The sequence below is a fragment of the Staurois parvus genome, unplaced genomic scaffold (genome assembly GCF_062004578.1).
Source record: "Staurois parvus isolate SC_StPar_1 unplaced genomic scaffold, SC_StPar_1.0 ptg001146l, whole genome shotgun sequence".
NCBI lineage: Eukaryota > Metazoa > Chordata > Amphibia > Anura > Ranidae > Staurois > Staurois parvus.
In genome coordinates, this window is record NW_028318942.1 from 637,079 (window position 1) to 648,281 (window position 11,203).

The following is an 11,203-nucleotide window of genomic DNA, read 5'->3' on the forward strand; positions in this document are numbered from 1 at the left end:
AAAATATTTTCTCCTGAACATATAGATATGAAAAAGATCTGCGCAAAATATTGTGCAACATGAAAAATTACAACTACTATTTTTTGTTTCGACAGGGACTCTGTTTTCAGAAAAAAAATCATGTTTTGGGGGAGTGTAAGTATTTTATGGCTAAAATGCAAAGAATGAAAAAAAATGTTCAAAAAGGGAAACGGTGATTTCTGCTTCTTACTAGTAGCACCCAAATATCCACACAAGGTGGCAGAAAACAATTACTTATCAAAATCCAACAGTAAATGACAATTATATTTCATGACCAGAGAATCCGAATATCAGCAGGAGGAGGAGTAAGAATCAGGAGAAGGAGTAAGAATCAGGAAGAGGAGTAAGAATCAGGAAGAGAAGTAAGAATCAGGAAGAGGAGTAAGAATAATGAGGAGGAGGGAGATTAAAGAGGAAGAAAAAGAAGGACGAGGAAGAATCAGGAGAAGGAGGGGGAGGAATCAGGAGGGGTAAGAATCAGAAGGAGGGGGAAGAATCAGACGAAGAAGGAGGAGGAAAAATAAGAAGGAGGAAGAAACAGGTGGAGGAAGAACCATTCTTTATTTTACTTTATTTGCATAAATGCAAATATTGTTATGTTTTAATCTATCATTCAGTTTACACCAAACCTATATGTTTAAAAATTGATTAACTTAAATATGTTAGATAGATTATTATAGAACACCAGTAGGTCAAGGTCCAGAAATTCTTAGTGCCAAAGTTCATATTTGAATAGTTGGTGGGTATGTTGGCAAATTCCTCAACAGAATTGACAGAAAAGTCATGGATGTTTTGGGATTCCCCATCATTTGTTTTCTTTTACTTCCTGAAATGAAAATTATATTGACTGATTATAACATGTCCATTAAAATAAAGAACAACAAATAACTTCAATTCATGGCCTTAAGGCATTTCTGATATAGTTCAATTTTCAAAAGGTGTTGCTCACTGTTGACTATGCACTTGTGTTTTAAGGTAGGTTGAGATTGTGTGCCTGTGTGTGTGTGTAGATATACCGTACTTTAGATGTGTCTATGTGTATTGTGTATTATGTATTAGTTAAGCACCTATAACCCTTGCTTGTCTTGTACCATTGATAGCTGCCCATTAGTTTATCCAATACTAAAGTATGAGCCTTGGGTGCAATGTACGATTATATATATATAGCCACCATGTGTTTCTTTTAAAAATTACATATAGTTTTTTTATTTATATAAATATATATATATATATATAATTTTTAAAAGAAACACATGGTGTTCATACGTGTGTGTGTATATATATATATATATATATATATACATATATATACACAGTATATGTACAATATATGTGTGTGTGTATATATATATATATATATATATATATATACACATATACACACACGTATGACCAACATGTGTTTCTTTTAAAAATAATATATATATATATATATATTTATATAGATAAAAAAATTATATATAATTTTTAAAAGAAACACATGGTGGCTATATATATATATATATATATATATATATATATATATATATATATAGCCACCATGTGTTTCTTTTAAAAATTATATATAATTTTTTTATTTATATAAATATATATATATATATTATTTTTAAAAGAAACACATGGTGGACATACGTGTATATATATATGTATGTGTGTGTGTGTGTGTGTGTATGGCCACCACATGTTTCTTTTAAAAATAATATATATATAATAATTTCTCTCTTTAATGTATAAAAACATTTTTTATAGTCATGTCCTTTGGGCTCCTTTTTTGCTGTTTACAGCGTTGACTTATCAGCTGTACTAAAAAAAATATATACTACTCAATAGCATAAGCACCAAAGTTTATAAAAACAAATGAGCTAAAGCATTTTGGCCTAGGTCACACTGGCATTGAAAGCAGGCGCTTGAGGGGCATTTTTAATGCTCCTCAAATGCCTCTGCAAATGATACTGTGGACAGCATGCAGTGCTGTTCATATGATCAAAACATGAAGCGTTAGCGTCGCTACGTGGAGTATAAAGCCATTCAACGCCTCCTATTTGAGTCTATGGTGACCCTTTTGCAGAGTGGCTGCAGCACGCTACTAACATTACAATTTAATATAGGCGTTTGTGGTACGGTATTAATACGTGTAAAATTTGCCAAAACTGCACATAGGGCATTTGAGGCCTATTTTTTACACTTGTAAAACGCTAATCTAAAGCTATAGGAGTGTTTGTTAAAAGTTAGAAATTTAGTGTGAAAAGGCGCTCACTTATCTCTGTCACTCCCTCTTCATTTCTTCAGATGGCTCAGCTTGAAGCTTAAATCAAAGAAAGAAAGCCTGAAGGCAAACAGCTTCTGCTCCACCTTCTCTTTGGAAAGCCCACAATGCCCTGTGAAGCTTGAGCCATGGTAGGTGCTGTATTCTTGTGTAAAAACACACATGAAAAATGTAAATTAAATTTGACCGAAAATAATTACAGATTTAGTGTATTGGGACGGACCCTGCAAATGAAAACATTTAATATTCACCTGTCCCACCGCCTGTTCTTTGGGTCCCTCTCCTCTCTTGCACAGCAACAGCCTTAGGTAGAATATTCACATTCAATACACTTCTGGGTGTATTGAATGTCTGTGTCCCCCACTGCGTGCTGTGGCTTGATCCCACGTCCTTATGTCACTAGCAGGGGTGGACTGACAACTCATGGAGCCCCCGGGCAATAGGGGACAATGTGGCCCCTGTGTCCTCGCCCACAACCAAAAAAGTCTATGAAAAAGCCAATGAAAGGTACCAGGGGCATCTCATGGGGCCCCCTACTGACCCCGGGCCCTCGAGCAGTGCCCAAGTGCTCGAATGGTCAGTCCACCCCTGGGCACTATTGTATTCTGTAGTGATGAAGGGGCCAGCGGACAGAACAACACTGAGCGACGGAATGCCAGGCATCCAAAACTTCCAAAGTGCTGGATGTGAAGATTTTGGTAGTGGCTGTAGCTTTCCAAGAGGGTTATGAACCAAAGAGTAATAAAAAGGACAGGTGAATGTAGAAAGTCTTCTTTTACAGGGTCTGTTTTATTTTTTTTTAAACCAGTGGAGGGTCACTTTAAGAAGCTGAGGATCGTAGTGGTGTATATTACCTCTTTCTGCACATTGAGGAGAGATGAACAGCAAGGAGGAAAGTCAACAGCATGATGGAACTCACAACATGTCTTAGATATGAAAGACAACTTGAGAAGAATGTTCTGGATTCCATAGCTAAAAGACAGATATAGAGAGCATATTAGACAAATCAGTAATCAAAAACATAAAAACAGGTGAGATGCTCATACTAAAATAAGAGAACTAAAGGGTTATGGACCTGGGGTAAGGGTGGCACATCTCTAGAGAACCCACTTGGTTCACAACTTTCTAAGACCAGTTCAGTTACTCCAATTGTGCAGTTAGCGATTTGTTACTCAGTTAGCTATTTGTTACTATATAAAATATTTTTTTTTACTCTCTTGACCACACACTGTTAGTGACTGAATTGCTGTCAAGATTGGAGACACAACAATATACTCATAGAGAAGCACAGAGACCAAGTGATAACATCACTTATTCTAAAAAATTGTATGAAATAAAAATTGAAAGGTTAAAAAAAAGATTAAACTTCAGCTTCAAATCAGCATATTATAAGTTATCCCCCTAAAGAAAAGCAATAGAGAAGTAGAAAATGTATGTTTAGTTAACCTCTTTAGCTCTCACACTTGTATATCTCTTATGGATCAAAGCAATCTTTAAATTTCCTGATATGGTCCAAGTGGTTCAAACAATAACTTTGTCATTACTTAAGATGTCGGAGATGATTTACTAAAGACAAATAGGCTGTGCACTTTGCAAGTGCAGCTGCCCCAAGGCCTACTAAATATGTAAAATCTCAGCTGATTCTATTATCCAATCATGTGCAAGCATAAAATTGCTATTCTTATAATTGGGTATCCTTTGCAAGGGGGAGCTTTGTCTCATTTACAAAGTTCTGGAGCATTTAAATACAATATATATATATATATATATATATATATATATATGTATACACACATATACACACACTAACTATATTGCCAAAAGTATTGGGAACCCCTCCAAGTAATTGGATTCAGGGGTTCCAATCCCCTCTATGGCCACAGGTGTGTAAAATCAAGCCCCTAGGCATGCAGACTGCTTCTACAAACATTTGTGAAAGAATGGGTCGCTCTCAGGAGCTCAGTGACTCCAAGCGTGGTCCCATGATAGGTGGCCACCTGTGCAATAAGTCCATCCGTGACATTTCCTGGCTACTAAATATTCCACGGTCAACTGTTAGTGGGATTATAACAAAATGGAAGCAACTGGGAACAACAGCAACTCAGCCACGTAACATGACAGAGCGGGGTCAGCGCATGCTGAAGCGCACAGTGCGCAGAAGTCACCAACTGTCTGCAGAGTCAACACCTAAAGACCTTTAAACTTCATGTGGCCTTCAGATTAGCACAACAGTGTATAGAAAGCGTCATGGAATGGGTTTCCATGGCCGAGCAGCTGCATCCAAGCCTTACATCACCAAGTGCAATGCAAAGCGACGGATGCAGTGGTGTAAAGCACGCCGCCACTGGACTCTAGAGCAGTGGAGACGTGTTCTCTGGAGTGATGAATCATGCTTCTCTGTCTGGCAATCCAATGGACTTGTCTGAGTGTGGCGGTTGCCAGGAGAACGGTACTTGCCTGACTGCATTGAGCCAAGTGTAAAGTTTGTGGATGGCCCCTTCCTGTTCCAACATGACTGCACACTAGTGCACAAAGCAAGGTCCATAAAGACATGGATGGGATGAATTGGAGCGGAGACTGCGACCCAGGCCTTCTCGTCCGACATCAGTGCCTGACTTCACAAATGTGCTTCTGGAAGAATGGTCAAACCTTCCCATAGACACCCTCCTAAACCTTGTGGACAGCCTTCCCAGAAGAGTTGAAGCTGTTATAGCTGCAAAGGGCGGGGCCAACTCAATATTGAACCCTACAGACTAAGACTGGGATGCCATTAAAGTTCATGTACGTGTATAGGCAGGCATCCCAATATTTTTGGTGGCAATATAGTGTGTATATATATATAGAGAGAGAGAAAGAGAGAGAGAGATTGCTGAACACACGAACGGTAAGGGTGTTTATGCAGTGGGTAGTATGCACAGCATGCAGTGGGTAGTATGCACAGTATACAGTGGAAGGAAAACTCATACAAATGAGCGCAGAGAGGCCACTCCAGGTGGAAACATGTGAACAGTTAATCATGAGCTCACCACTGCTGCCTTGTTAATCATATGCATGGGTAGTATGCACAGTATGCAGTGGGTAGTATGCACAGTATACAGTGGGTAGTATGCACAGTATGCAGTGGGTAGTATGCACAGTATGCAGTGGGTAGTATGCACAGTATACAGTGGGTAGTATGCACAGTATGCAGTGGGTAGTATGCACAGTATACAGTGGGTAGTATGCACAGTATGCAGTGGGTAGTATGCACAGTATGCAGTGGGTAGTATGCACAGTATGCAGTGAGTAGTATGCACAGTATACAGTGGGTAGTATGCACAGTATGCAGTGGGTAGTATGCACAGTATGCAGTGGGTAGTATGCACAGTATGCAGTGGGCAATTTTTGGGTATACCAATGGGCAGTGTGTACAATAAATGAAAGAGACCAAAGATAGTGCGGGTGGGGTAGCAAGAGCTATAGAATGAAAACAATGAAAACATAGAAATGAACAAGGGCAGATATGTTTGAGGCCCCCCCTAGGTGACAACCATAACTCCCTTTATACTGTAGTTACAGTACAATGAGTGGGTGTTCCTAGGGGACAGGAAGTGTGTTATTTGCAGGATCAGCAGGTTCAAATAAAGGAAAAGGCCTTTTAAAAAAGAGAACAAATACAGGCACATTATCTAAGGACTGGTAAGCTGCATTATAATACATGTTTATATTTGGGTTTATATACAGTTTAACCCCTTCCCAGCACTGCCTCCCGGCTCTTTTAGACGTTCTTGGCACTGGAAAGCGGAGGAGGGCTTTCTGATCATATCACTGCCGCGATTGACTGTCACAGCAGTCACATGATCAGAAAGCTTCCAATGGCAAGTAGACATTGGGAGCTATCCATTACCCACCAGTAGCTGTGCCGGGAGCGAGCCTTAGCACAGCATTGTTTATGTTTTGGATGCATATATGCAGCTTCTTGGTGGTAAAGCCCGCCCACCGAGATGCCGTATATATGTGTACAGCCAGTGGGAAGAGGTTAAGTCTGACCTACCTATATTTGTCTTCCCTGACACTCAGTCTATGGTCTTAAACCCATGAAAGCTCTCTGTTGGAGCTCTTGATGGTGGAAAAGTCTTAATCAGCTAACAGATGACTCTTACACAGGGCTTTAGCTCACATTAAGTTAAAGGACATGTGTCAAACACAAGGCTCACAGGCCGAATCCCACCTGCACGACCATTTCATGTGGCCCTCGCACCCAGGGGGAAGGGTGGAAGTGAGATGTAGACAACCTGTGATAGAGAGATGAACTCTGCACACTGTGCATAGCACACCCCTGAACTCTACACTCTGCATGCAGCGCACCTCTGAACTCTGCACTCTGTATGCAGCGCACCACTGAACTCTACACTCTGTATGCAGCGCACCACTGAACTCTACACTCTGTATGTAGCGCACCACTGAACTCTACACTCTGTATGCAGCGCACCACTGAACTCTACACTCTGTATGCAGCGCACCACTGAACTCTACACTCTGTATGCAGCGCACCACTGAACTCTACACTCTGTATGCAGCGCACCACTGAACTCTACACTCTGTATGCAGCGCACCTCTGAACTCTGCACTCTGTATGCATTGCACCACTGAACTCTTCACTCTGTATGCATTGCACCACTGAACTCTACACTCTGTATGCAGCGCACCACTGAACTCTACACTCTGTATGCAGCGCACCACTGAACTCTACACTCTGTATGCAGCGCACCACTGAACTCTACACTCTGTATGCAGCGCACCACTGAACTCTGCACTCTGTATGCAGCGCACCACTGAACTCTACACTCTGTATGCAGCGCACCACTGAACTCTGCACTCTGTATGCAGCGCACCACTAAACTCTGCACTCTGTATGCAGCGCACCTCTGAACTCTGCACTCTGTATGCATTGCACCACTGAACTCTACACTCTGTATGCAGCACACCACTGAACTCTACACTCTGTATGTAGCGCACCACTAAACTCTGCACTCTGTATGCAGCGCACCACTGAACTCTACACTCTGTATGCAGCGCACCACTGAACTCTGCACTCTGTATGCATTGCACCACTGAACTCTTCACTCTGTATGCATTGCACCACTGAACTCTTCACTCTGTATGCAGCACACCACTGAACTCTGCACTCTGTATGCAGCGCACCACTGAACTCTACACTCTGTATGTAGCGCACCACTAAACTCTGCACTCTGTATGCAGCGCACCACTGAACTCTGCACTCTGTATGCAGCGCACCACTGAACTCTGCACTCTGTATGCATTGCACCACTGAACTCTTCACTCTGTATGCATTGCACCACTGAACTCTTCACTCTGTATGCAGCACACCACTGAACTCTACACTCTGTATGTAGCGCACCACTAAACTCTGCACTCTGTATGCAGCGCACCACTGAACTCTGCACTCTGTATGCAGCGCACCACTGAACTCTACACTCTGTATGCAGCGCACCTCTGAACTCTGCACTCTGTATGCATTGCACCACTGAACTCTTCACTCTGTATGCATTGCACCACTGAACTCTTCACTCTGTATGCAGCGCACCACCGAATTCTTCACTCTGTATGCATTGCACCACTGAACTCTTCACTCTGTATGCATTGCACCACTGAACTCTTCACTCTGTATGCAGCGCACCTCTGAACTCTACACTCTGTATTTAGCGCACCACTGAACTCTTCACTCTGTATGCAGCGCACCACTGAACTCTACACTCTGTATGCAGCGCACCACTGAACTCTACACTCTGTATGTAGCGCACCACTAAACTCTGCACTCTGTATGCAGCGCACCACTGAACTCTACACTCTGTATGCAGCGCACCACTGAACTCTACACTCTGTATGTAGCACACCACTGAACTCTACACTTTGTACGTAGCACAGCCCTGAACTCTGCACTCTGTACATAGCGTACCCCTAAACCCTGCACTCGGTACATTGCACACCCCTGAACCCTGCACTTGTTATGTAGCGCACCCCTGAACTTTGCACATTACTCACTCCTGCTATTTATTGCCTCTTTACAGTCCTCCCACTGTGAAATCTGTCCACAACCAACATTCAATGTGGTTTGGCAGGGGGCTGTGGTTAAGTTCCTGCACCTATTCTAAGAAAAAAAAGTCCTGCATAAATGTATTTAGATTTACAGATACAACTAGACAACCATAATGCTGCGGCGGCCCACAATGAAATTGAGTTTGACAATCCTAGGTTAGAGGATGGTGGATTGGAGGCTTGAACTAATTTTAATTAAATGAGGCTTTAGGTTTGCTTTAAAAAATTATCTGAGGTGACTCTAACTGAGCTCAATAAAAGGCTATTTTTTTCAGTGGATTATTTCTGCATTATATCCTAAAATATTCTAAGGACTCTAGTGGCCAATAGTTGCTATCGAAAGATACTGTGTAGAAATGAATTTGTTTCTCTTGAATTAAACTACTTATGGTGAAAAATACAAGCCCCCTTATTACCTCTATGTGGTATGGTCCCGTGGATCTGGACAGGAGAAGAGCTGGTCCAGACTTCACAGGTCACACTGCCCCCATAGTCCCAGGTATCTTTGGTAAGAGTTAGGATATTCGAGAATGTCCATGTACCACTATGAAGCTTCACAGAGGTTCTTCTGCCCATGTAATGTCTTCCAGAGATGTTCCAGGTTACATGTACTGTATGAAGTGGCACGGTCACTACACAGGCCAGCTGGATATTACTGTTAGTAGTAGGTTGTTGTGGAGTAATCAGGAGATAACCGATATTGTTGGCATTGGAATTATCTGAAAATAGGAGATCATAAAAGTTGCTGAATGCTCTGCTGAAACTAAAAATATATTAGACAATTTTGTTTTGTTTTGGATATAGCAGGTAACCAGCAGCATTTTCAGCCTACCATGTGCGCTTCTTCAGTTGACAATTGGGCTGCCTTTCGTGTCTATCAGATAGCCAGGCCAACTGAAGGGGTTTGTACAGCACAGGATGAGATCCTGTTGTTATTGGAGATTCACCTTTTACTGATGGTCGGGGTGACCATTGTCTCCGGGACAGAATTTTATGGAAAATCCAAACTGTTGGGGGGTGGCACCAAAACAGTTTGCAGAGATTTCCTCTCACTTCCAATTGAGCCTCCAGGAGAGGAACCATTCCCTATACTAGTGTTTCTCTAACTTTTTTTCAGTCCAGGAATCCTTTAAAATTATGGACAAATTCAAGGCACCCTCTAAAATTATGGACAGTCCCGAGGCACCCTTTGAAATTATGGACAGTCTTGAGGCACCCTTTGAAATTATGGACAGTCTCGAGGCACCCTTTGAAATTATGGACAGTCTTGAGGCACCCCGTTCTAAAATGTAAAAAACTATTCTAATAGCTTTATATTACGAAGCAACACATGTAGGACACCCAACATTATAGGTGAGTTATTCTTCTAAATCAAACACACTTTTGCACACTAGTATTACAGTGTTCCTCTCAGTTTTACTCCATCACTGAGCTAATGTGACCCCAGCACTGTTGGAGAGGGGCAGGGGAGAGTCAAACAATGATGTTGTGCAGGCAGCTGACATCTTATTAACTGATGATGTCATTGGTTGTCAGGACACCGGTGGCTTTATGTAACTAAAAACCAGGCTTCTTCCACCTACTGGCTTGTATACAAGTTTTGTGCAACTTTTAGACATTTTGCCAAGGCACCCCTGAAGAACCCTCAAGGCACCCTGGTTGAGAAAGGCTGCCCTATACTATCAATAAATGAAAAAAGTTTAGGATATAGGCAGAGGCGGACTGACAACTCATGGAGCCCCCGGGCAATAGGGGATCATGGGGCCCCTGTGTCCTTGCCCAAACTCAAAAAAAGCCTATGAAAAAGGTACTAGGGGCATCTCATGGGGCCCGCTACTGACCCCGGGCCCTCGGGCAGTGCCAAATGGTCAGTCCGCCCCTGGATAAAGGTATGCTTTAAAGGATCAATTAACCCAAAATTAAATGTCAGCAGGTTGAATAATCTATCTCCGCCTATCTGTCCATCAGAATTCCTAGATTTACCATTCTGTAGAACCTTTCTGGGTGTAATCTCTCCTGGTTTTGGACTTCTTTGTTATTTTACAGCCTAGGAAGGGTAAGGGTTCTCCACAGGATTAAGTGGACATAACAGGTAACTCTCGCTGCTGGAGTCCCTATCCTAGCCATTTATCCTTCCCCTGTCTCTCACCCAAGTTTCTACAAAAACATAGCCAAAAACTGAGACAGATCAGGGTAGTTGTTTATGAATAGCATTCAAAGTCTAAAATAAATGTTTTACTAAAGCGTACTGAAAAGAAGCATGGCTTACCTCCAGCGATTAACATTGTTCCATTAGCAAAGAGCAATGATCGTAAATGAAGATGTGAACAGTAATACATCCCAGAGTCCTCAGGCTGAACGTTGAATAATGTTATAGTAGTGCCATTTGTGTCCAGTCTACAGGAATAGGTTTTGGGTCTCATATTCGTACATGATCCAACTCTTGTCAGCATATCCCCATCTCTCCATGTCCTCCGATACCAGAAAGTCCTTCCAATGTCATTCAATACATTTGTAGTGTTAGAGATGCAGGAGATATCCACAGAGCCACCGGCAGGTCCAAAGATGATCTCCTGGGGCTGATACATAACCATCCCAAGAGCTGTAAAAACAATGAGTATAAGTTGCACACAATCACTCATCTGCCATATTCTGTAAAATGAAACTTCTGTTATTTTGTAGATAAAGATCATTTTCTAGGACAGTGAAGATGCAGCACATACAAAAATATCTATTCTTCGTGATATCCTGCGTTTTTTAAATGCTACTTACAGTATGGTGTAGATCTAGATTTCTTTGAACACATTGAAAATTGTT

At 41.7% G+C, this 11,203-nt stretch overlaps 1 protein-coding gene across 1 annotated transcript; it reads right to left on the minus strand.

Moving 5' to 3' along the window:
* Positions 1 to 563: 563 nt before the first annotated feature.
* Positions 564 to 10,984, minus strand: LOC149439221 (uncharacterized). The gene is made up of 4 exons (XM_089659314.1): positions 10,656 to 10,984; positions 8,803 to 9,105; positions 3,142 to 3,259; positions 564 to 847 (listed from the first exon to the last, which is right to left on the minus strand). The coding sequence occupies exons 1-4, from the start codon at positions 10,978 to 10,980 to the stop codon at positions 841 to 843; spliced, it is 753 nt and encodes a 250-aa protein (XP_089515440.1). The 5' UTR covers positions 10,981 to 10,984; the 3' UTR covers positions 564 to 840.
* Between the last annotated feature and the right edge of the window lie 219 nt (positions 10,985 to 11,203).